The sequence below is a fragment of the Schistosoma haematobium genome, chromosome 4 (genome assembly GCF_000699445.3).
Source record: "Schistosoma haematobium chromosome 4, whole genome shotgun sequence".
Taxonomy (NCBI): domain Eukaryota; kingdom Metazoa; phylum Platyhelminthes; class Trematoda; order Strigeidida; family Schistosomatidae; genus Schistosoma; species Schistosoma haematobium.
In genome coordinates, this window is record NC_067199.1 from 16,189,798 (window position 1) to 16,216,607 (window position 26,810).

Sequence of the window (26,810 nt, forward strand, 5' to 3'; positions counted from 1 at the left end):
ATTTGAACCATTTTAAATGTAGTGCTACGATGTCAATAACGGGTCCACCAGTTGAGAATCTGGACAAATCAAAAGGGTTATGGAGGTGTGAATGTTGTTGTAATATTCTTACATTTTTAGAGCAGCCTATGTTCTAATAAAGAAGTTGGATACTGTTTATCATGGTGGGAAGGCGATTAAAACAGTCTTCAGTTATGAGGCTTATGGGCATAGGTTGAGGTTTGAAGTTATTTCTCTTCTATACCACCATAGACTAAAGGAACTACTTCAGAAACTCATGTTTATGGATTTAGGCACGAATTTTCGAAGAACCGAGGAGCTTATTTGGCGCAAAGCATTTTACGAACCTTATTTCCTGTATAAAGTTTACATTAAGGTACCCAAATTTAGAGGCATTTTCTTAAACGAATTCAGAACAATGATCAACAAGACCGTATCAAGTTGTTTGAGAATATGCTTGTCGTCCATATCCTCAGTGCTATAGGATACTATCAGTCTCTCATTTTAGCTTTCCAATCAGAGTTAGGAGATACACAATCTAATAACTTATGTTCATGGATCCCAATAGCTTTGCATATCCCTCTTTACTGTGGTAAGTCGTGTTGGTTGCTTAAGTTTTGTCTGAGGAGTGTTCTTTGAGTTTGAGGAAAAGCATAATCCCTCCGTGGAGAATAAGTCTGCAGTTATCAAGTTGATACACAAATGTCTGACAAATATCGGAGACCTATGTACGTTGTTCATACATATATAACATACACAGTTCGCTATCTAATTGATTTCGGTGATTCTAACGCTAAGCGACTTGCTTATCGATATTACAAAGCGGCTTTTTATTTTGATCCTCTTATGGGTAAGTACCATATCTGTTAATATATAATATATATCAGAAACAAGATTTAGTGGTGTTCCCGTTCATACTTTTTGCTTTGGAGTTTGTTTTTGCCAAATGCTTTTGTCTGACAGATAGTCTTATTACTAAGTTTCTCGTTCTGTTTCGGCAAGTATGACTCAATAGACTTCAATTGTTACCCGTCGTGTATATAGTGTTCATGTAGACATCTTTTCCCAGTTGGATTAATGCGACTTTCTGGGCGAAGCTATGTCAGTTTTAGAGCATTGAACTTCTACCCTGCAATAAAACACGTAATATGACGGTTAAGAATTAAGTTTAATAGTTGTCTTAATTCCCTGAAGACGTACGTGCGAAGTTCTACGTTGTTACTGACTGACTGACACCCTGAAGAGTTTTTTAGTTTAAAAAATTTTCACTGTCCAGTCGTTTATAACAACCAATCTTTTTTACTTATTCGCATTTTATTTATAAGCATTTCATTCTATTAAATAGGCAACCAGTACATTGGGTCAGTGTATTGTATTCTAATATAAGTTTACTGGGGCTTGCGTTCATAATTTGGTCTTGTGGTCAGTTTTCATATGGTCACATATATCGGTTGGGATCTAGTTCACTTTAAGTTTCAAAACTTGTTCATAAAACCTGCCATAACAACAAGTATGTTAATTATTAAGCTTAAATATGTTTACAGAACTAATGTGAACTAAAGGTAATCTAGTAACCATAAAAGGTTCATACACTGAGCAAAACATGTGCTAATACGTGTATGACATGTTTCATAAAGCAACTGTTGTATTTGGTCATACAGTGAAACATGTAAGTCAGAAAACGTTAAGTGATAGAATGTAAAGACATTTTGATATCCTCATAATTAGTGTTTACTATTTTGAAACGAAACAATAGTTTTGATCACCTGACCCCATTCTGTCACGCTATTATCAGGTTATAGTATGTGGAGTTTTGAGCCTTTTTCAGCAGATAATATTCAAAATGCACTACTAGATATGGTTATTTTAGGTAAAACGTTAATCACATCAGGTGTTTTGAATTTCCCTCACTATTAGATTTACTCAACGTATGTACTCGTGATGTTTACCGTCTGTTTAAATGATTGGGGCCAAGCGAAAGTTAACTCGTGAAAAATGTAGATATTTCTATTGATATATTACCAATAAATAGAGGCAACTTATTGGTATCAGTGATTTTGATGTGTGTTGTGAAGTGTTATTCACACCATATCTATGTGGCCATTGACTTATGCTTTTCTCTAAGCTGTTTCATCCGTGTCTCCAAATATCCTCTTTTTTCGCCAGGACTGCCTCACAATCAATTGGGCATTTTAGATGTTGGACGTTGCTACGGCCTAAATGCCGTTTTCCATTATTTACGTTGCTTAACATCCCGTTCGCCTTTTGAGGGTGCTAAAGGAAATCTCATCACTGTATTGGCTAAAAATGAGCTTCGTTATGGTATAATTATTCGCGAAAAGCCGTCTAAAAGTTCACGCATCCGATATGCTTCTTATTTCAGGTGAGCGTATTATTTGTACTTAGTCATTTATATTTGTTAGGTGTTTCATGGTAACTGTCAGTAAAAACTAGAAAGAATAAATGACCATTATAAACACCTGAACCATGTATTTGTTCGAGTTATCGTATTTCGCATTGCGTAGTGTGTTTAAGCGGAATAAACTTCACTAAACAAATTCATCATTCCTACAAACCCCAGACCATACCTACTGCGGTGCACATAACATCTTTCACAAAACCCGATTCGTAAACTTGTGCAACGGTTGGGCTAGCTTATCTAAACACCACCACCTATAACCTAAACATTTATTACCTGAAAATGCTGACACAATAAAGATGCTTCTTAAAAAATCATTATCAAATCCTGTTATTTTTTTCACGCATCTTTAACTATTCACCAAGTAGAGATTGGCTTATTGTTTTAGATCCCCTAATGTCCCATTTATATTGAAGGTTTTTTAAGCTTAAAAGTGTCATAAAAAGTCTCAGTATTTGTTTTGAAATCACTAACCTTTCAAGGCGGATGCAGTATCTAATGTAAATTAGTCACATTCAGATTCCTTACTGTGGCCTTGCACTGAACATCCGAAAATAATCCTAAAGTAAATTTTCGGATTTTGGAGATAAAGAGCATGGATCTTTCATCCTCATACTATGTTGCGGTAGTCCTTATCTTCGCGTCATAAACTTGAGATTTAAGAAATTATATCACTCAGTCGTCTTAAAAGTTTACTTATACTAAACATATAATTTTTTAATGATCATTCTTACAATCAACTTTTTTGTTGCTTTTTAGACCAAAAGATTTCCGGAAGACTATCATGAAATTCATCTACCTAATTCAGCAGTTCCTGAAACCTGTAGAGTATGGGTCATTTCCCATTGAGTATTCATAGATTTTGTTATTTGAATAGAATATATTTTAGTTAATTTACTTCAAAAGGTCATAAAATACTTATTGATACTATGGTGCAACAGTGTTTAAACACTATCAAGCTGCAAATTAGCATCCGATTCCAAATAGTTCATTTTGGGTAGCCAGGCAAGATCGCTATCCTCTACAAGAATGCGTTACTCGAAGTTAAGTCCACACCCCTTACCTGGTCACTGAGTTACTTGTTAAAAAAATCAAAACTAATTTATTCGTAGCAATGTACAGCTTTATCAATTACAGTATTTTTATTAGAGATAAAAGTTGCATATGCTAACAAAGGAAATTTAGTTCGTAGCATTAATTTTTAGGTCATATTTCGGCAATCTCTGCAATTTGTTCATTGGTGATTTGACCAAAATTAGTTTGTTACCATATATTTATTACTGTTTATCTATACCCTGATGTCGGCAAAAGAGGGAGTGAAAGACTCAGCTGAGGGAATACAGCATTTTGATAAAATATAAAAGACATAGGAACTGGAAAATAAAAAGATGATCAGAAAGCTTAACATCTATGTAAGGCTTGTCGAAATATTCTCTTATTCCCCTGGAGTTTCTTCTATTGTTTAGTTTAAATATGAAGATAAAAAAAACATTATTGTGTACTCTTCTTAATTAATCATGTTTTAACTCAGATTCCCCCGTCTTTTGAATCGCTGTCCTAAGGTTAAAATATCCTGACACATACTAATCAATCGCCTATTCTATAGATCTGAGTTACAGACTGACCTAGCTTTTCGATGATTTATGGTGCTGAGAAAAATATTTGGTCTAGAAAGCGTTTGAGTAGGATATGCAGGAAATATTCCGGATTTCGTAGTCGAAGGTCTAGTGTTCATCACTCAGTCATCAAAGTGCAGACGTTGAACGAGACACTAGTTGACTTTTATTTCCTCAGCAGTCGAGTTAAAGGGTTGGACTTCATGCTATCTGTAAGGGTAAATTATTTGAAGGATGAAATTTATATGGATCAAAACTTTTGGCAGTATGGATATACTGAGTGAAGTAAAGATGATATGGTTTCTAAGCGATTTACAGATGAACACCATATATTTCCTCAAAATATGAGTCTTGGTCCAAACAACTTTAGTACATGTGAGTGATATGAATCCTTGTTTTTATTATCTGCTACACTAGCTTGCGTTAAGAGCCATATTACTTCTTACATATCTTAATCGAACGTTTTAGGTTGTTATAACTAGAAACTTCCTAAACGTTTGACTCAAAACCGAATTCTTCAATACTACAGATTGCAGTCAGAGTGCACTTCCATTTAGTAGTCCATAACCACAACAGCTCCACACATAATCGCTTCTGAAGGGTTTGGGGCTTGCTCATTTCGTCATCCACAATTAAAGGGTCATTCATATGCTGATTTATTTATGTTGTCTATGTTAGAAATCATAAGATCTTATTACAATTCAGAAAGATTTTATAATGTCAAACATTTTTACTTTGTATTTCCCTCCAAAGGTCTAGGGATCCCGCAACAGAAAATATTTTTCATGATGTACTTGCGGAACTACATTCTTCGTTACTACTTACTGATCATTTAACTGTACGGTCTGAAAGTATTACTTATTCAGAACATACCAATACCAAGTATTTAAAAATGGGCGAAGTTAAAGAAAAACCAGATCGTGTAGATGAAACATCTGATCAGTTGACAGGACCTATTTTTATTAGAATGCTACTTATTTCTATACTTACTTATGAGTATATACACCAGCTTAACTTAGAAGATCGCAATAAATCAAGTGGGAAAAAATTAGACGAAAATTCAAATATAGAAAGCGATTCTCCTCAACAATCTGAAATCACTTCAGCCTCTACCAGTTTGATGACTGGTGAAGAAGAAAAAGCCATTCAGGTATGCAAATTCTATTGGTTTAGAACCTTGTGTCCCTTAAAAGTGGATTGGCTAGTTTTTCTTTCAAAAAGTTTTGCATCATAAATTGAGGCTGTAAAACGTACAATTTCACTTTTACTGAGTCTTTAGTTGCTTGTATAACAAGTCTATTTTTTTTAAAGCGGAGTATTGCCAACTAAACATTCGCGGTAATTATGTGTAGCCTAATGTTATAAAAGTAAAATGACTTTAGATTTGCATTCTTTGTAAATCTAGAATCTAATCGCTTACCAGTTCAACCAAAAATGTTGACTACACTTTTTTTATAAAAACACAGTGACTGGTTTTTTTTGTACAAATCAGGAATACAAACACCGTTTCCTAATCAAAACAAAGTCACATATTTTTGAGGACATATGTATCTGAAAATAGAGTTAGGAAAAGGCATTTGTTACTGAGAACTGAAAATCTAAAATCTGGAATATATGGTTTTAGTAGTTTTACTGTGTCCATATCAAAGAAATCTCGCTGTATCAAAAACAGTTTCAGATTATCTGTACTATCTAATGAAATCTCTAAATATAGTGTAAAATAATTGAATTGAATATATAGTTTCCGTCATTCCGAAAGGTCTCGTGTATTGTTATAGGTGTTTGGGCAATTTTCACTTTCCGGTTGCCCACACCATAGAAAGACACTTTTTGAGATATGTAAAAAGAAAACGAAGTTATGGGGGTTCTTGAAGACTTGAGGGCGTAACCACAGAGCCTAAGGAACAATTACACTTCATACACAGCCTTTTTGCTACTAGCTTAAAATGTGTTAGCTCTGCACTTTAAAGGCCTTATCGTTAGAAAGAGAAATCTGTGGGACATAAGTGATGCCAATAAATGAAAAGATATAAAATTAGGCAATCGAACTTATGGAGTCAAACAACTTTGTAATGAAAGCAGATGGTTCCTGATGATATTGGATGTTAGTGGACCTGTAATGCTAACGAAGTGAATTTTGTAAGACATGCAATTAAATTCCAGCTCAATTACTGGATATTAACATTATCGTTGATAGATCTGATCATTCTGAGTCCAGTCCTAAATTAAGTAGAGAGTGTTTATTGCTCATGAGGACAAAACAACTGTTCAATGCTCTAGGATTTTCAATTGTTTTCTATTTGGAATCACTGTTAATAACTATTTGCAAACTATAAAAATATCGGTTGATTTTAATACACATGAAATGTCTATTAGTTGTTTTTTAATCGTGTTATCCGTGCGCTTTCCGAAGGATACGTTTGCTTCTCTTAAAACTTTCTTCTCCTTTACCTAAATATATGACTTACTTATTAACTTATACCCATTTAATAGGGTATTTAGTTTGTTTTAGGATTTTAAATGGATCGTTCTGTACCGGTCAACTTAGTCTTTATAAAATGTCAGCCTTTTTCACAAGAGTTTTAATTTAGTAGTGTCGGATACTCATACTGTAGTCCGAAATCCTTCGAAAAAAACAAGTCGCTTTCACACTACGTCAGGTTCTAGAACATAGACACACATTCAGACTCCCCACAATCGTAGTATTTCTCGACCTTAGGGCGGCATTCGACTCTGTTGATCGTGAGGTTCTATGGCAGTGTTTGTCACTGAAAGGAGTACCAAAGAAGTACATTAACCTTGTAAAGGCTCTCTATTCGAACACAACTGGTAGAGTGAGAGCTTATGGGGAACTGTCATCAGAATCGATTACCTCAAGTGGTGTTCGTCAGGGCTGTCCACTCTCTCCATTCTTGTTTGACTCTATCGTAAACGTGCTTTTAGAGATAACACTTCCCTCATCTAAATTTTCAGGGGTTGAAGTTCTACTGGGAGATTCACTTGTTGACTTAGAATATGCCGAAGACATAGTTTTATTTGATGAAGACGCTGACAAAATGCAGAGTCTTCTGACTACTCTAAGCAACAATGCAGGCATGTTCAGGATGCGATTCTCCCCGTCGAAATGCAAAATATTGCTTCAGGATTGGGTTGTATCGGCACCTGAACTAATGATAGAGAGTAAAGTAGTTGAGCGTGTCGACCGCTTCACTTATCTTAGAAGTCTCATCTGCCCTTGTGGTCTGGTGTGTGACGAAATCTCAGCACGGATACAGAAGGCTCGACTAGCTTTTGCCAACTTGCGTCATTTATGGCGTAGGCGAGATATCCTTCTATCAACCAAAGGATGTATTTACTGCGCAGCAGTTCGTTCCGTCCTACTTTATGACAGTGAAACATGGCCGGTAAGAGTAGGGGACATTCGTAGGTTACTAGTATTTGATCATAGGTGTCTTCGAAACATTGCTCGTATATCCTGGGACCATCGAGTAAGCAACGCAGTTGTTAGGAAATGGGTACTAGGTAAGGATGGCAAATCAATTGATGAAGTGGTGAAACTTCATCAGTTGAGAGGGCTGGGACACGTGTTGCTTATGCCCAACCACCGACTGCCTCGACGTGCGATGCTCAATGGTATAGCAGTAGGTTGGAGGAAAGCTAGGGGCGGCTATACCAAAACATGGCACAAATCCATGAAGTCACTGACAACTGGACTGAGTCATGTTGGTAGGTGTAGACTACCTGGTTGGGGACCGCGAGATGATAGCAACCGATGGTTAGAGACCTTGAATGACATGGCTCAAAATGGTTTGCAATGGCGCAGGTGCACACACTCTTTATGTTCTCCCAAATTCTAATCTCCTGAATCCCCCTTGTCTCTTTTTTTTTCTCTTTCCAAATTTATTTCACTGGATTATACTCTTTAAATAGCATCTTCAAACCCTAATCTTTCCGATTACAGCTTACACTCTCACTACATTTACCGCTACGGAATTTGAGTCGACAACTGCATCTCTGTGCTAATTTGGTATGGCAACTCTAACTGATGTGCGTACTACGTACGTACGAAGTTCTACATTGTTGCTGACTGACTGATGAAATCATCGCAATACAACTCATAGTACGTCAGAAAGTGTTTGTAACAATTTACTATACTTCAACATTTTTATACGTTATTTTAGTCTGTATAAATGATCAAACAAATGTATTATGTGAAATTTATCTTTGATAAACTTGTTTCATTAAATGTTTCCTAACTAATTATGTTTTCCAATACTTTTAATATCCATCGTAGATCGATTCTTCCGATAATTGTTCATCTGCAGTAACTAATAAGTGTGAATCATCTTCACTTGCGGCTATCCCTGATCTTTATGAACCTTTATCATTCGCTTTGAGCATTGGAGAACTTTATTTAACTCATGTATGTAGACAAATCTACTATCGTCTAGGTCAGTTCATGGAAGATCCTAAGAGAAAACCAAACAATTCAGGCATCTCTACAAATTCTTATAATTTATGTATTGATTGTCCAGTATGTTCTGATCCATCTAATCCTTCAGAAAATCTGAACTGCAAGCATATTTTAAATGACCAGCCATTACCCAGTAATGTCTCGTCAACCGAACACCCTGAATCTATGTCAGGTGAGCTTTCCTATTAGCTCAAAAAAATACTTTACATGTTAATACGTATTTTCGAAATGAAATATAAGTATATTATATTTAGAAGTATATATCAATCGTTTGTTTATCACTTTATTGTTCATGAAAAAATATCTTCAGAATTTATCATTTTTGTACAGTCGCCTTAATTTTCTATTTAATTATGAACCACTTAGATACATTATTCTTTCATCTCCAATCATTTGTTTCAACGCCAGCGTTCTATAAAAACAATCATATTATCTACGTGGTTTTATTAATATATCAGTAGTTGAAATCATGAGTCAATTGAAGCTAGACCACTATGAAAAACCTGGAAGTATTAGATGGCCATTTCGTCCTAATATGGGACTCAGCACTGCGCATCCACGATCTCGCCCCTCTCGATATTCGAACCCAGGACCTATCAGTCTCGCGCGCGAGCGCTTAACCATTAGACCACTGAGCCGGCATCCAACGGTGTTAATGTCTGACTTCGAATCTCACGCGGGGGTGGGATCGTGGATGCGCACTGCTTAGGAGTCCCATACTAGAACGAAACGGCCGTCCAATGCTTCCACGTTTTCCATTGTGGTCTAGCTTCAATTGATTCATGATTTCAACTTTTGAAATTACTAAAATCTCCACAAAAGCCCTTCTGATTATTAATATATGTCAAACCCACTGTACTGGTTGCTTACAATAATGGTTTTATTCAAATTACAAATAATTCAAAATTGCTTTATTTTTTGAAAATGCTATACATGAGAATAATAAACTTTTATTTTATGGTTTACCAACTCATCGTGACACTCTGCTAATTTTTAATAAAGGAAATTACCACGGTTCTATTAAAGCATTTCGAGACTTACATTCTAGACAGATAATTTTCGTATTTTTTATCAAGTTATCAATCAGCAATGTAATCTTTTGGTAACTATTAGTTTACTGTTGAAGAAAAGTTCTTTATTTAATATTTGTTATGCTTTTCCATGATAACGTCAATATGTGTAATCCTCATAATCTGTAGTGACTTTCATAACGTTCATTCAAAATTCTTGCACATGATATTAGTATGGTACGCATTTCCTAATCAGGGAATAAATACAAGAAAAAAGTGCAGGACGGTATTTTATATTCTGAAAAGATCTTATTTATATCAGTCAGTCATTCATACTCAACGTGGAACCAGGCACATATGTGTATCAGTTCAAGTTATTACACCACACCACCATTGCAAGATGCTAGAGTAGTAACTGTATATTAATGGTAGTAGGAAATATTAGGCATAGAAGATATGATTCAAGAGGAAAATATGGATCCATGGAATTTTGGTTATAACAGATAGTCTTCTATTCCTTTAAGGCATATACAGATAAAACTCTCCTGACTTCTTTTGTCTATTCTTTCGTGATTCAATAACGCCTGGCCACAACTACTTACTGTTTATATAAAAATCTTATGATACGATAATTAATTGCATATAATATCAATCTACAGAGTTAACATCTTTGAAGTGCAGTAAAATGTCGTTGTAAGTGATTAGTAAACAAACAAACCAGGATCTTATGTTAGTTGTTTATTTTTCAGTAATACGTTTTTCCCATTGATTATTTATTTATTTAACTAGAACTTGTTAATCCTGACGATGAATTAGACGATTCTGGTGACGTTAAATGTACAAGGACTAGCTCACATGAAAGTATACACAGTAATACAGATAACGATGAAGATCATGCAAGATTACGATTTCGTCGATACTCTTCAGATGAAGATTCAGAACATGAGTTTGTAGAACGGGGAACTGACGAAAATGATAACGATTCAGATACAGATTTTTGGGGTTCTGATGATTCTAGTCTATTGCATTCACAAGTATGTACTATTTACTCACATAGTTTTTATACCTTTTTACTACTGTGCAAGGTACCATCTAAAATAAGTTCGATTTTCAAGTGAATGATTTCATAATCCTCATGCAACACTTATACTGTCAAAACAAGTTGTTATTATAGACTAAAATGCAGACTATAAAGCCTCAGGAGATTTACCTTAATCGGCTATATAAATATGTGTGTTGTTTAAATTTAATGTTTTTCCATATTAATTGTCTATGTTTAATTAATTATTTAGTAGTCTTTTCTCAGGTTTTACAAGTACTACTTATGCAGTAGTGTTTTGATCATATGGTTTCATTTCCTTGAGAAATAAAACCTTTTTTGCAAGGACTACTTTCTTATTTGCGTATGGTTTTATGTTCAGATTTTCGTTCTGTGTTAATTCTTTAACCTGTCTAATTGATCTATACTCGTCTCTATGTCAGTAATAATTCCTTTCTACCGCATTATCTCCAGTACGAAACCTAATACAAACTTAATGTAAATTCCTATGTATTAGATGCTGTAGTTTTTATCCTACGGTTCTCCTATAGCATAGTTTTGGAGTAACTTCAAGAGGAACCATAATTTGCTGTTGGGTTTCTTGTTTCCGATTGTTAAATAGATGAGTTTCAAGTGTACGAAAAAATACTTCGTCGCTTCTGACTATGTTTTGTGATTCTTCTATGAATACACATTATGATAAAACTGATCAAAAGATATTTAGCTAGGAAATCCTATTCATTGTTTTCATTTTTAGGATGAGATTAATTCTACCGGTACATCCTCAGATGATGATCTTGATGTTTTATCTGATGATCGGTTGAGGCGTGCTTCCAAACTGAATCATATGGGATCCCAACGAGATGTAAAACAATTAAAACATAATGATTCGTCAAAATATCTTTCAGAATCCCGTTCAGTAAGTAAGGATGTAAGAAGTACATTGACTTGTATTTCAGAGGAGGAAGCGATACAAGAAGGCAAGACGGAAGAAGTAGAAGGTGAGCTTCAATCAACTCAAAATATCTATATTTTGTTTAGTTTTTGTTTGGAAATGGATCAAAATATATCAAAGCAGCCGATCTGTGATCATAAGCAATCTAAGCAAAATATAAAAAAATTTCCTAAATGAATGAGACTATACATACTAATATCTAAGTCCATAGCTTATAAGTAGTTTGAGATGAGATCTTACTTATAACGAAATAATACCAGTAAAGCAAACCCAAAATGTCGTTTATGTTGCTCATTGGCTTTTTTTATTAATGAACTTCGTAATTTAGTCGATCATAAATATCGTAGGACCTGACACGAATATGCTTCCACCCAAGTTGCCACGTCATATGAACACAACGGGAGAAAATTGACAAATTGCATCGTAAAAAAAGCATCGAAATAATAATGCTATTACTTATATCAGAAACTTGAATATCAATATTGTTCAAAGTAGCGAAGTGTGAAGTAAACCCAACATTTAGAGGAAGACAAACAATCCGTACCACTGTAATTCATTTTAGGCCACGTAGACCAACACTTCCAACTATTGATTGCGATTATATTTTATTCATCATTTACTTGACATACTTAGTGACATCTGCTTTTGTAGGGGTTGACACTTTATGACAAATAATTAATTTGAACAAAGTTTCTCTGTATATAGATTTTATCGTTGTAATGACTGTAAAAATTAACTGCATTTTAAACACATTACCATATCAGATTAATTATCCTTTATTTTGATCAATCTGGTCAACAATGTTTGTGGTAGAATTCACTGACTATTAGTATATTGTTGCAATGTAATGTCTTATCACTTACAGCTTTTCACTTTTTCTCAGGAAGTCTATTTCATCACGTATACAAAAACGAGATATTTACAATGATCACTTCACATATCATTAGTGAAAGCTTTTTATATTGAGGATAGATGAAAATGAAAGTTTGATGCGACGTATTCTGAAAAATATCATTTTAGACTTTCTAAAATGTTTCTTGAGAAATGTGTCCTAGAGACAGTACAACAAAGTAGCTTGAGACATTATCAGAATAGCTCAGAATAGAAACCGATGTCGCCCCTGTTGTAACTTTCTTTTTCTTTCTTCGTATAAGTGAGATGAACTTCTGAAAGATTCCGTTTTCGTTAAATTTTTCTTAAATGAACTGCTGGTTCCATTAGTATTATTGTTTTTCACTCCCATAAACTAATTGCTTTTTATTTTTTATTATACTCACCTTCCTTTCTCCATCTCTTAAGAATCTTATTTTCTTATGTGGTGCATATATATTTTGGTATCTACTTGTACCAATGTTTGTGTGTTTGAATAAAAACAAAAAATGAAGTATTGACAAAGTTTTTGGATAATATTTCTTGTGATTTGTTAGAATATCTCAGCATGTTATCCTAATCAGCATGAACTCGAAAGTGTCTTTTGCATACAGCATTGTGCTAATATCTTTTGATTGTCCTCAGGGTTGAATCATTTCATTTTGAAATATGTTATTACGAAACTTTCTGCTTTCTGTCTTCATATTCCAGAGCTTTTTTTATAAACAATAAGGTTACTAATGCAGTTATATCGGGTTTTCAAGTTAATGCACCGTATTTGATTGAACTATCCACTCTTTAAAAGGACCTTATTACTTAGACAGTATTCTTATTGAAATTATGCTAGAAATTTTTCTCCACAGTTCTTAGTAATGGGTTGAAGCATATGCAAAAATACCCCGTTTTTGCACTTAAAGTCTAGTGCCATTTCCATTTTATTGTTTTCTAAAGGTAATAATTGGTTTATTAATCTGAAATTTATAAAGTGAGAGTCACTTTCATGTATAAAAATAAGTTTGCTTCATATATACTACATTTTCATTTCATGTTCTTAACAGTTCCTTCACTGGTTTCTCATCCATCTTCAGACAATGCTAAAGAATCAGTGCGTCATGAGTAAGTAATATTTTCCTTGTTCGCCTCTGAAGTTTATTAGTATTTATACGTTGATCGATCACTGGTTAGTAACTTATTATTGTCTAATCCTCAGTATAATGAAACAGTTTGATAATTACTCATTGGAAAATTAACACACAATTTTACCAAATAATTCACTAAACATAATAAATTACAACTTAGATTTAATCTCTCCTCGATGTTATGGCGGAGGTTTCCTGTGGTTTGATCAGACTAAATTTCATTTGTTAAAATCGATAAATAGAATTCTAATTGATGGATGAACTCAATGATATGACGTGTGACCGAGTGATGGCTACTCACGAAACCACATAATTGGCTAAAGCCGCCGGATAGTTAGGGATCGACAACAAGACGATTAGCCAGATGAATGTTTTTCATGTAACAAAATAACATGCTTATATACAAAATATGAACACGAAATAAATATGATAAAATGTTGTAGACAATCAGAGGAAGTTAGCTTTTAGGTCACTCATTCTCCAATCCACTATGACCTGACTGATAAGCCCAATCTTTTGGCATCGTATCACTCGACTTGTTCTCTATTTCATCCAGGCAGTAAGTGAGTGTTAACTCAGTACGACTTAACACTGAACAAAATTTCCAAACCTTGTTTCTTTATTAAAATATATACATCATAATCACTGTTCGCCATTTTGAAATCAATGCTCTAATTGCTCTAAAATGACCCATTATTTTGTTTACTGTTTCTGACGCTTTATACGCTTCTTTCTGTTTAATTAAACGTTTCTGGATTTCTTATAGTTGAAGCTTTCCAGAATATCCACATCCCTAAAATTGGACATTTTACTGTTCAAGCTTATCTATATCTCCATTTTTATGTTCAGACGAAGTTGTCCACTTTTACTGCTGACTTCTGGAGAGTTCCGATTCTTCTGAGTCTCTATTCTTACCAAGATTCATTTCCCTAATCACCTGCATTTCAAAACGTCCAGGATTCCTGCAACTAAACTGACCTATTCAAATTTTTAAAATGTTATTATTTCCCGTATTTATCTTAATAATTAATTCAATTGACTGAATATATATTTTTCACTTTTTTAGTTGTAAATATTCTGTTTGAATCTCACTTTTTGATGAAAGGCAGATACACTATTTACACATTCAAGATATATTAGTGTTTTGTGATCAACAACCAATTAAGTGAATAAAATTTCCATTTTGAACCTATCCTTTCAATTCTTCTACATTACTCTATGTAAAAAAGAAGGAACTTCATCTATGAAATTCCTTCTCATTATAACTTTAAATCACCCTAATTGAATACCGCTTATACCTCACAATATCATCACCAAAAAGTTATTCATTTTGTCCCATTTTCACTTTTTTTTCTAAAGCACAAATCGGTAACGAGTTCGAACTTGTTTCCACCTAAGTATGTTTGATCAGATAGGTATGCTATCGTTAACCGTTAACTTGTAATCCAGTATACAAACCTACTTTTTATTTGTTGATTTCATTCTATTTAATTGGTCAATAGTGTTTCTCTTTTAATATATGCCAGTTATTTATGATTCATAATCTGTAATAAATAGTAAACAATAGTTGTTTAACATCTATTTCTCCTCAAACTTCATCAATGAGATTTAAGAGCAAGACATTTCTTTTTTGTATATTTAATAATTAATTAAAATTAAAATGATTATTTTACTTCTGTTTGCTTTCATAGTTCTACTACTGATTATGTGGAGAAAAATGTGCGTTACTCTTCAAAATGTCATTCAGATTCTATTAAAGAGAATTTATCAGATTATCCTTCTGTTCAATTTGATAAAGATTCTTACGACCCAAATACAGATATACCAACACGTATTAGTCTATTTAGTCGACTTTATTTATTTCCTGCTGTCAAATTGTTTTTGGATTGGCTTTCAAGTTCACAGTTTCAACATTTAAATTTATCTTTTCAAAATGTTAATTCCACATTAACAGATAATATAACTAATAAATCGCAGAAACCTAGTAGAGCTAGTATTATTTGGCAGGCGTCTGTAGAAAGATTCGTATCACAACTAATCCCATTATTAAATAGTATTTATCCAATATTCGATCAAATGTCTCATGAAATATTGTGCAAAAATGTAACCGATACATCAGAATCATGTGAAATTAGTCATTGTGATAAAAAAGAACAGTTACATGTGGATTCGTGTACTCACTTGGTTGAATCGAGTAAGTCTGATTACAGTAGTATAGTAATTGATTGATTGTGTGTGACATAAGTAATCAATCAAATAAAACATGGACCTTGGCATATATATATCGGTTCGGCATAAAATTGAAGGAGTGATAAAAGCGATATTGATTTCGGTGTTAATCTAAGAATAATAAATACAGTGTAAAAAGAATGAATGAGGCCGGAAATTAAAAGTATTGAATTGTGCGAAGCTTAAGATTTGAAAGGAGATAAAGAATGAGTACGGCTGCATCACTGCAACCACTTTGAAGCAAGATCCAAACTAGAAAATCTAAAGTTCACACGTCTTACACCATTAGTCAACCACCTCATGAACTAATTTCTCGTCATGATCAATATTCCCTTAACCTACTTGGAATTTACTCTTGTCCTAGCTGGTACAATGTGTGACCGGCTACGTGATGTGTGCGCTTGCTTTACGTGAAAATTCTTTATAGAGAACTTATGTTCTAATATCGAATTCCCTATAAGTAATATCGGTAATCTGTTATTATATGGGCTTTAAAATAGTCCATGTAGTAGATAATATCTTAGTTATTTTTTTCAAGCAGTATACAAACTAAGAAAGGTTAAAACTTTATATCTTGGAGAAACGGTATATGTTTATTTCTGGATAAGTCCTAAGATATAATCACGTCGAAAATAATACATTTACTTCTGTGTTTTTATATTCAGAGAAAATCAAGAGTGATTTAATGTAATGCTGTAACTTACTGAAACTTTGTTTTTCTGTTTTCGTAGTCATATTAAATAAACTCCGCAAAATTTCAGCTGGAAGAAATATAGTACTATTATGAGTGGCTTAGTCATTCTAGTTTGTTCTGGAATGAAATTTTTCTTAATTTCTTTTAAGTAGTAGATTATGATGATAATAAATATAAAGCAAGTCTCTACAGTAAAAAAGTACAAAAGAACATCTTTAATGCACTCTGAGTATCTTTCAATGTGGAAGAAAAGATTGTAACAGGTTCATAATACAAGCATCCAATACATACTTCTGTAAGTTATGAAATACGAGTTCACACTCTTTATGTTGTATGAATTTGTCCACTCACTTATAGAACTCTAGGTTTACGCCCTTCAACTTTGATCATTCCTTTTATAATGTGACTAGTTTAAACTTGTCAAGTCAACGTACAAGCATTTCAATCCTCAAATTGATATACTTTACTTAAAATTTGTTAGATTATAATGTTGTCATGTCACTTGATCATATTCCTTAACATTTTTCAATTCTTTTCACATAGTTTATGTAATACTCTTCGTATATATATATATATATATATATATATACTGTGCATAACGTTTTACTCGATTTTCATTACAGATACCGATGACAAAACCAAGTTCAACATCGTTCATCATTTATCACCTGCTGCATACCGGACAATGAAAAAATTGTTTTCTCAACAAATTTTCAATCCAACTAAGTTTCCCGTTGAAGAACAAAATGAATCAGAGAAAAATTTTGTAAAAGAAACTGTAATTCCTAATGATGAAAAATCCAAAATTTATCCTCTTCCTGAAGATTGGTTACTACTTGGCTTACCATCAATGAATTGTATTCATAAAAAAATTGATTTTCATAATGGATGCATATCACCGTCGTTAAATGAAGTAGATGAGGTAAGTGTTTGTTTTCTTATCTACTACTTTCTTCGACGAAACCTCAATAAATATTTGTATAAATAACTACGTAAATTTCTTTCAGGGTTTACTGCAAACGTGTAGTTTAGCAATTCCGGTACTTGGTTTTCAAACTGTCGATTAAAGAGTTAATGCTTCTCTTAATTACTATCTAAACAGTGAGTTATTGTCGTTAACGTTTCACATAATGGATATAGCCATCAGATTGTAGAACCTTTAGTTGGAGTAGTTATTCCGAACTCGTGACCCAGTAATCGATATTTCAAATCTGGACTGTTGGACCGTTATTTGATTTTTATCATTCACATATTTGCTGATAAATCTAATTGTTCGTCCAATGTTGATTAGTCTTAATAAATCTATCTGACTGTGAATCTCTGCGGTACATACTTTTAGTAATGTTTAATAAATCTGTGAGGAATTATTTCATAAGCGTATATTCGTCTTATTCCTGTTTTGATATGGAAGTCAATCTCACTTGTAGTAGTTTCCATAAATATACTTTCTAATACTTTTTGTCCACAAATTAGTTTTTTTTACTCTATCCTTATCCTCCAGATCGTATTTCGGTGCGCCTCCCTTACGTTTCATGGGTGCAGTTTAGCATCACACAGTGGTCAGTTGGGTTTATTTGTTACATATAATTCTACTGGAAATGGTGGTCGATCTTTTAAGTGTGACATACCACTGTCTAATGTTTCTAGTCTATCCTCTTCCAATCATTCTAATTGGCCCTATTTGAGTCGACGAAGACGTCGTGGTCGTCGATATCAGAAGTTCTATCCTGGCTATGGAAGATGTGATCGTTACAGTTCTTCTTGTCCTAATACTGGTTATCAGTATAACAGAACTGATCATCGTAATACATGTGTACCTCATAGAGGTCACTCTTATAGGGAACATGCTAGATATTCAGGCTCGGCTAAAGGTCACAAGTCATACTATGATTCCAGACATCTTTACAAACACTCACAACAAGCAGATAATCATCATAACGATTGGGATACAATAGAGTCTGTTCAACATTCAGAAGTTTCACCATCTGATGTTCTTCAATCTGTCTCTAAAAGTGGTCCACAAAAATCTGATTCATCTTCACTGGTTAAATGTGATACTGAATTATTTGACAAACCTCAAGTGAGTTTATTATTTCAGTAAAGCTGAAAGAATTTTTTATTTGTTTTCAACTAAATAATGTTATTCCACACCGAATTATTGCTATTGACTGCCATATTTGTCAACGTCCATAGTTCGTTTACAAATGTATTAGAGGCTGAATAAGCAAATTATAATATCATTAGCTCTTGTCATTTTCCGCATATCTAAGATTGAGTAGAATATATATAACTCCAGTTAATTTAATTTATAAATCCACTATAAGAGCTTCTAGCTCAATACTTAGACTAAATCTCTTCATTTAATCTGAAGCGTTTCTTCATAACATATAATAATGTATTTGTTTAATTTTACTACTGTTTATTTGTGTACAATCAATCCTGGAGGCTGTGATATTCTTATTATTATCTTGCCTAGAAACAGTATCTTGTAAATCATATGAGTCAATTGTGCAGTTAACTCATTTTCGACTACAGAAATTTAAATACACTTATAAAGTCACTGCTAAACAATTGATCAGTGACTTGTATGTCATTTTATTTTAATAGTAAAGAACATTGGTTTTTATTTAAATCCGTTGGCCAACATTGTATTTTATTCGTTATAAATTGATGGAAAGTAAATTTGAAAAATAGTCCTTAATACTCTTTCTAGTTGTTGCGAAGCAACAAATTCCAACAGGGTCAGCCAATATAAGTGTGAGTGTAATGATCTAAGATGGACAAATGGATTATCAACTAAGCTGAGATTCAACACAATACTGTAGTGGTCAGTTTTGACTATCTATGAATAAAAAACAAGTCATTGGTACCAAACAGTTATAAATAGAGCTTCCCATTCAATTTGTCTTTCTTCTTAGGTAGAATTGATCAAGAATTATGAGAAGTAGTTAGCGTCTGATTTTAGGCGATCATCATATCTGATACAGATACTTAAAATCACATGAAACCAGTACTACTGTTGTTCTGTATGTGAATACACAACAAATACCCCTGACAAACACAATTATATGGTAAATGAAATAAAATTCTCAATACATAATTTACACTTTTCCGGGAACGATATACTAACTAATGACAATTCATGCAATTACTTGGAGTAACAATGAAAAATAAAAATTACATAACTTGCTAAACAAAATCATCAGTTATAAATCCACAGCAATCTACGAAATTATTTATGCTTTACAACATATAATGCAAAATATACTTTTAAAAAATGGTACTTAGAATTAGAGGTGGATGAATGGATATTTTGACTAATAAATTCCAATAACTCGTAAACAATAATCACTTTTTTTCTCTCATCATTTTACTAAATATAACCATTTTTACCTTTAGATTAATTCAACAGAAATTGATCAGTCACGCCGAGATCAAGCTATGCGAGATATGGCTCGTCTTCGGCTACTCAATGAAGTCGATCAGTTAGAACGTCAGTTTCGTAATCAATCACCTCTTTCATACAATAAAAGAAGCACTAACACTGCATCTTCCATGCAGAATTCAGATTCAAATATTCAGGATAAAAACTTGGAATTTGATATTAAAAAAACCTTTTTGTCACCTTTTCTTGTCATAGATGCTTACTGCTTAACCAGCCATTTATCCATGGTCAAACAATTAGTCAGTTCTAATCGTTTCGTTTTGATCATACCACAAGCAGGTTAGTTGTATTGATTTCTTCAGATTGATGTAAATTTACGAATTTTTCTAAAACCACAATATTTTCTAGTTATCACCTCTTCAAGCCACATATGTAGGCTTAATTCTGATTTTTGGTAAAAACTTGTCCAGATAAATTGATTTTTATACTACCCTACATCAAGTAGCCATTCGTTACGTATTCATTCAAATGTATTTTGACATTTATCACTAAATATATTGACATGTTACTTAAATTTCTTTGTACTTACTGTTGAGTCGGCTTTCGGAGAACTTCAACGGAGCCGAAGAGTCTTAGCCAATCAGAGCACGATGGAGCATTCTAGAATTCCAACGTGGCGTGCTACTATTGGTCAGTAGCATAATATGTCGTTAACGGATTGGTCGAAATATGATGTTGATTTAACAAACGCTAACATCTATAAATACCCATGTTTTCTGTACAAGAACGAACCTTAGAGTAAAGTGTTTCTTCCATACTTTGCGTCTTCTTTCTGGTGTTCAAGTCGCTGTATAGTTCTAGCGTGTGGCTTATCAGAATAGCTTAGGAACGAATATAGCGTCCAAATCAGCAAGACTTAACACTTACATTAAATGATTTAGTATTTCATAGTAGATTACACTACTATTCATATGATTCATTGTTATACACTGTATATATTTCTCTATAAAGAGTTTTATGTAAGAAACCTACTCCACTGAATGATAATTTATTTGCATAACCAGTTTTTCCGTTCATCATTGAAATATTTATTGCCAGGCGAAACGTTGGATTTACTTCAAATTCTTTCTCTGAGATTTTACAAATACATTCTTCCTCTTGAAATACTATTGTTTTAATTTCATAAATTCACTTAAACGGATATTGTGATAGATATCTGTGAATGATTATGTTGCATACTAGGAATCGAAAACACTCAAACAGGAACTATAATTTCATGATTTAAACGCTTGTTTTTTAACTAGTGAGTTTCAGCCTTCAACCTCTCACAATCTACTTCTTTTTAAGCAATCGGATAGTGTCACTAATCCTAAGATAATCTCGAAATATTTCTCAGAAATTGAAATATATATATATATATATAAGTTGTTAATTGTTAGGACTCTGAAGGATATTTCAAAGTAGAATCACATGTGAATTTGATCCATCGTGTTTTTTAAATAGTAGTGGCTTTTAAAAGTTACTAAAGTTTAAGGCTATTGTTATCATGTAAATAATACTTTCCCTTAAAAATATGGTATTTGAAAGTACTCTTTGAATAGTTTTCTGTACTTAGTAAATAGACGTTCATGAATCTACAGTTTTTCATTGGTACTACATGTTAATACTATGAAACTATGTAATATGCAAATTTTCAAAAGTAGAAATATTTTATTGGATTGGGAATTATGCTCAGTAACTGCCTTGTTCATTCTACAAGGATGTGAATTAAATTTGTGGTTATATAATTCTCGAGTTGTCATTTGAAAATTAAAACCAATAGCTCAGTTACTTATATGCCCACCTGACTGCGGATTTGAACGATGGGTGCTTTTAGGTTGTTAAATTCGTATAACATATACCTTCTGTTTATTATATATTCCATTTTGTATCTGTTAATAGGTCATAACAGTAAACTATGATACACAGAATGCTTGGACTAATAATTATAAAAGCTTCTGTCGTTTAGTTTATTCATTACTAGCTACAGTAATTTCTTTGACTGGATTTAAAAGTGAATTTTATCACATCCACATGTACATTTCTCATCCTCGTTATATTTTCCTCTCTAATGTAAACTCTCCAGTTATTTCCCATTTGGATTACTTGAAGAAAACAATGGCATCCGCTAGAGTAGCGATACGATACCTGGAACATGAAGCTCACGGTGGCAACCGGTAAGTTTCATTTACAATTACACTTTGTACTATGAAATAGTTTGACTTGGATTGATTCTCACTAACCAGTAACTAACAGTAGCTGTTTTATACCCCTATAATACTTTGCGTAAAAGAAAGGTAAGCCAATCATAAAGCATATTTTAAAATTGGTTATTAGTCCTCATTATATATGCACAAAATTACTCGGTTTTCAGTTTTTTGGCAAGCATCAGATCTTGGTCTTAGTATTTAAATGTTTCTCATGATAGTTGTTTTAATCAGAGACTGATATCCGCCAGCGAAACCTTAAGATCTCATAGCAGTCAACAGCTGTTTACCTTACTTTCTTAAGTTTCTGCAATTTGTACATGTAATCCAAACCTCATAGGACCTTCATATTTGACAACAAGCCATGATTTTATTTAGCCACTCAGTTTAAATTCAGTGGTCCCCGATTTCTCACTTCAGTTAATTCATGATATACTACAACCATTATCTTATCTCATCGGTAAATAACTACCTGACATCTGGTTTAATTGATTACATAAGTCTTGACTTCTCCATGTAGACCTCACGAAATCCATTTGGAAACTAGTCACTAATGCTCCCATAACTATGATTACAAATCTCGACAAATCAAACTAACTTCCGATAGTTGTTTCAAGGCTTTTAATATTTTGCACGACAATAGACAAGTATAGTATTTCATATATAATATAATATAGCATAATAAATCTCTAAATAATGAAATCATTAAAATCTTTTCAGATGAATGATTTCTAATTTAAAAATAAGCAGTTTAATAATAAAAATGCTGTGTAATATGCACTTTTCCTTTTGCATGAAACAAACTTTTCTTAATTATTTTTAACTCAAATTCCTGTCCAACGGGCATTGTTCGCTATCATATCATTATACTATTCCAAAATATGGACGCAATTGTTTCTCACTCTTCTACTTCATGTTATCAGTTATCTGCGATTACAAAGACCAGATGAGCAACCAAATCAACTTATTGAACTTCATCGTCAAGATGCTGTACATAACGATGCTCAAGATTTGATAAACGACACGGAAGAAGACGAACCTAAAGCACCCACCAACCAAAGCTTAAATCTTCGCGTTGTAAGAAGATGGATTAACATCCTGAACTGTGCGTCTTATTTTGCACAGGTGAGCACATCTGTGTTAGGACTTTTGAGAATTTAGTATTAGTTCGTGTGATTCCTTTTTTGTCCAATCGAGTACTTCTCTTATACGAGATTATCTATGGCTTGTTTACGTTGTCACTAAAATTTAGAATTTGTTCGCCTTGCTTTAAACACCAATTTTAAGCTGCCAATGTTTACTTTAAAGTTATAATCAGTTCATTTAAATAATACAATTACACAAAATTTTTCTTTGACAACTGGATTTCACTAATCAGCATTAAAAATAACGTCATACACTTGTTTTATAGTTTAATTGTTATCAGTATCCCATTAACTAATAGTAAATATTAATATAAGACTTGAAAAAGTGGATACCAAGTCTGGATTTCAATGTTATCGAGACACGTGTACCTGTGTGTGTAATTGAATAACAAGTTAAAATGAAGTGTGAATCCAAAATTCTATAAATTATCACCATTAAATGGCTGGTCCTACGTTGTAGCTGACTGACTGACTGATTAAATGCTGTGTAACCGATTTCGATATGAAAAACTACTTTCTATACTCCATATTTTTCCATAAGATAATCAAATGTAGCTAATAGTCTGAATTATTTTTTTCTTCCATCTTAATTTAGACGCTCAAAGATTCCAACAATTCATCTGATCCAACATCTGTAAACAAAAACTCCTTACTTAAAGAAGCTACTAATTCAAATGAACAGGAAACCAATGACTTTCTATATTTGCTTAATATTTCACCTCCATATGTAGATCTACTAAATAAAGATTGCAGTACAAATGAATTGAATGTGTTGTCACTTACTAAAACAGCACCTGTGACTATTCTGATTGGATTTAGAAATACATCTGTTGAAGATACAATAGTTCCTCAAGACTTTTTAAAGCTTGCATTAAATCATGGTATGTCTTATACATTAGTTTACTGTTTACCTATCGTTGTTTAATTTATTTATATACATATTTTTTTGAAATTGTTAATTTCTTAAAATTATCAATGATAATTTTGATTATTGTGTTACCAATTATTTTCAATTGCCATCAGGATTGAAAAAAATTAGTTTCTTTTATTGGCATAATTTGCAAGAAAAAATAATAACTTAGTTGACAGAATGTAACTTCTATAGTGTCCACTTTTAACAGATTACTTTCAATTTTTAAGGTAACTAATCAGCTGCATTTCTATGATGTAAGGTGATGGTTAGAGATGGTCGACGGGAAACCATGGACTTAGTTTTCGTGCTATTTGGCGCCCGTTGAGATATCGAATCACCTAAACTGGTGGCTTCATTGCAACTTGATCGATAAAGTTAGCTCAGCACTAAGAAAGGCCTGACATACACGGCATTGGTCACCCAGTGATCGATCAGTTGTAACTACACCTCAGTCCTATAAGAGGCCAGATAACTCAATGGTAATGTCTCTGACTTTGACGTTGGGTGACGCAGGATCGAATCAGGCAGAGAGCATCAGTATAATGAAAATTATATGTTCTATCGTGTCCCAAATATCAACGAACCTAGGTCCTTGGATTCCTGTGAACTATCTCAAACCACCACGTCGGTCACTACCCAGTGATCAATCAATTGTACAGTTGTCTTTCTTCAGGAATAATTAAAAATGACAATTTCATACTAATATTGTCAAATTTTATTATGTCATCCATTTGTAAGGTCTACTAAAATAATTACTTTGATTGGTTGCGTGAGAAAAATAAGTATATATTAAAATACATTAATTAAATTTTCACGGAAATAATAATGCTTCTTCCTAATTTTTTAATATCCATCGGACTGAGTAAACCATCTCAATGTTGCTGATTTATTTGTTATTCATTTATGAAGTGCAATTTTGTGCACTACACTTTGGGTCACAATATTTATGTGAGTGCTGGTTATTACCATTCAGCTACCTAAACCGAAATAGATGAGGTAGTGTTCAAATCTATTATCTAATGTTTTGTGAAGCTAAATACTTTAAGCTTTAACCATTAAAACATAATTGTCATGAGCTTTTGTTACACTTCGAGTTTAATTAAAATGCATGCTGAGAGTAGAATACTTTGATTTGATTAAATCTATTTCATGTCTGGGAAATCTTGAGTAGAATTCTCTACTTAACTTCTTTCAGAAGTATTCATCAATATCAATAATGTGACTAAGTTTTATTTATGAATGTTTTATATTGGAAATAAACCAATTAGCTTCTAGACAAGCCAACTTATCTCAGTCAGTAACAACGTAGAACTTCGTACGTACGTACATCAGTTTGAGTTGCCATACCACATTAGCACAGAGATAGCCAACTTATCTATTCTTCTTGAATCACGTTTTGACCTTGTTTGTCATTCACTTATCAACCCTGATTGTTTTTATATCGGCGTATGTGTGTGTACATCTTATCCTACTCATCACATATCCGTAGCTTATTTTTGTGACTATAAATATTGACTAACGCTTGATTAAATCGAGTTGGCCCACGTGCCTTCTCCACTGCGCGGAATTTCGTTTCACTTCGCTACGTCTCTCTGATTGTCAGCGTTGGCACGAAATATACGCATTCAAAATTCCATCCTTGTATTTAGCTTATTTTAATTCCGTTATTCACCAAGTCGATGATTATATACGAGGATTGGCGACATGTATATCTCAATAACAATCAGAAACTATCCAAGTGGAGTCAGATACAGGGCCACTAAAAGTGATGACCTCTACCACGAATTTAACGCAGCAAACAAAATATGCAACAGTAGTAGTGTGGTGTGTGCTACTTATATTGACATAAGTAGTATATGATGTTAGTCGTAACAGAAGGTCTGGGAGTAGAGAGACAAGAGAATCAAATAGTAAAGAATGGAAACAGGATGCAATTTGTATGAAAATGCAAGAACAATGAAGTGAGTCACTTTGAGACAATTGGTGGACATTTTGGAAATTAAGCATTTACTTCATGATTGTTAGATTTTATTAACAAGTCCTGTAATTTTGTGTTAAATACATTCGATTGTCCCCACTGGTGTTCTTGTTCACTACAGTAGTATATTCGTAGCGGAGAGCAATTATGTCATACATAATCTGCTTTTTTTAATTACTTGGAATCATATTTTACTAAGTCAATCCTGAGGAAACACTTAACATTCTAAAATACTTCATGATATCTCACTTTCATTTTAATTTTTATGCTATATGAAATATGAGTAGCTTTTTGATATCATGTCCGGATTTGAAGCTCTGTATAAACGTCTACTTAATTTAAACGATTATAAAATAACAGTCAATAGTGAAATAACATTGAAAGATACTCCTGTGAATTATACAAAATCTAGTGTTTTAATAGTAATACTAGACTGGAATACTTTTTTGAATTGCAGATGTCTTAATTTTTTTTTCATCAATACTTTATTCAAATCCATATGCCATTTTCTTCTGCATTATTTTCAAGGTGTACGGTTAGAATTAATTCGCTCCTTTATTCAACGTTGGAAAGCGATCAAAACATGATAGGAATAAAGAATATACATGTACATATGTTTTTGTATTCAACTGATGTAAAATAAAATTGTACAAAATAAGGAGATTTTCTTATCCATCAGTTATTTTGTTTTTCCCATA

The 26,810-nt window shown here is 33.0% G+C and overlaps 1 protein-coding gene across 2 annotated transcripts; it reads left to right on the forward strand.

The window, feature by feature from the left end:
- On the forward strand, positions 1–26,774 carry SMG5_1 (Protein smg5). 2 transcript variants are annotated; one of them, XM_051215801.1, is made up of 21 exons: positions 1–85; positions 121–219; positions 253–376; positions 415–592; positions 627–728; positions 761–850; positions 2,167–2,383; positions 3,179–3,247; positions 4,789–5,185; positions 8,330–8,681; positions 10,309–10,553; positions 11,316–11,559; positions 13,442–13,499; positions 15,214–15,716; positions 17,069–17,367; positions 17,947–18,525; positions 19,845–20,169; positions 21,956–22,046; positions 23,000–23,201; positions 23,817–24,102; positions 26,641–26,774. In XM_051215801.1, the coding sequence occupies exons 1-21, from the start codon at positions 30–32 to the stop codon at positions 26,697–26,699; spliced, it is 4,575 nt and encodes a 1,524-aa protein (XP_051066335.1). In that variant the 5' UTR covers positions 1–29; the 3' UTR covers positions 26,700–26,774. The 2 variants fall into 2 exon arrangements, with proteins under 2 accessions (XP_051066335.1, XP_051066336.1); XM_051215802.1 differs by having other exon boundaries at positions 121–376; positions 627–850.
- Positions 26,775–26,810: the final 36 nt, after the last annotated feature.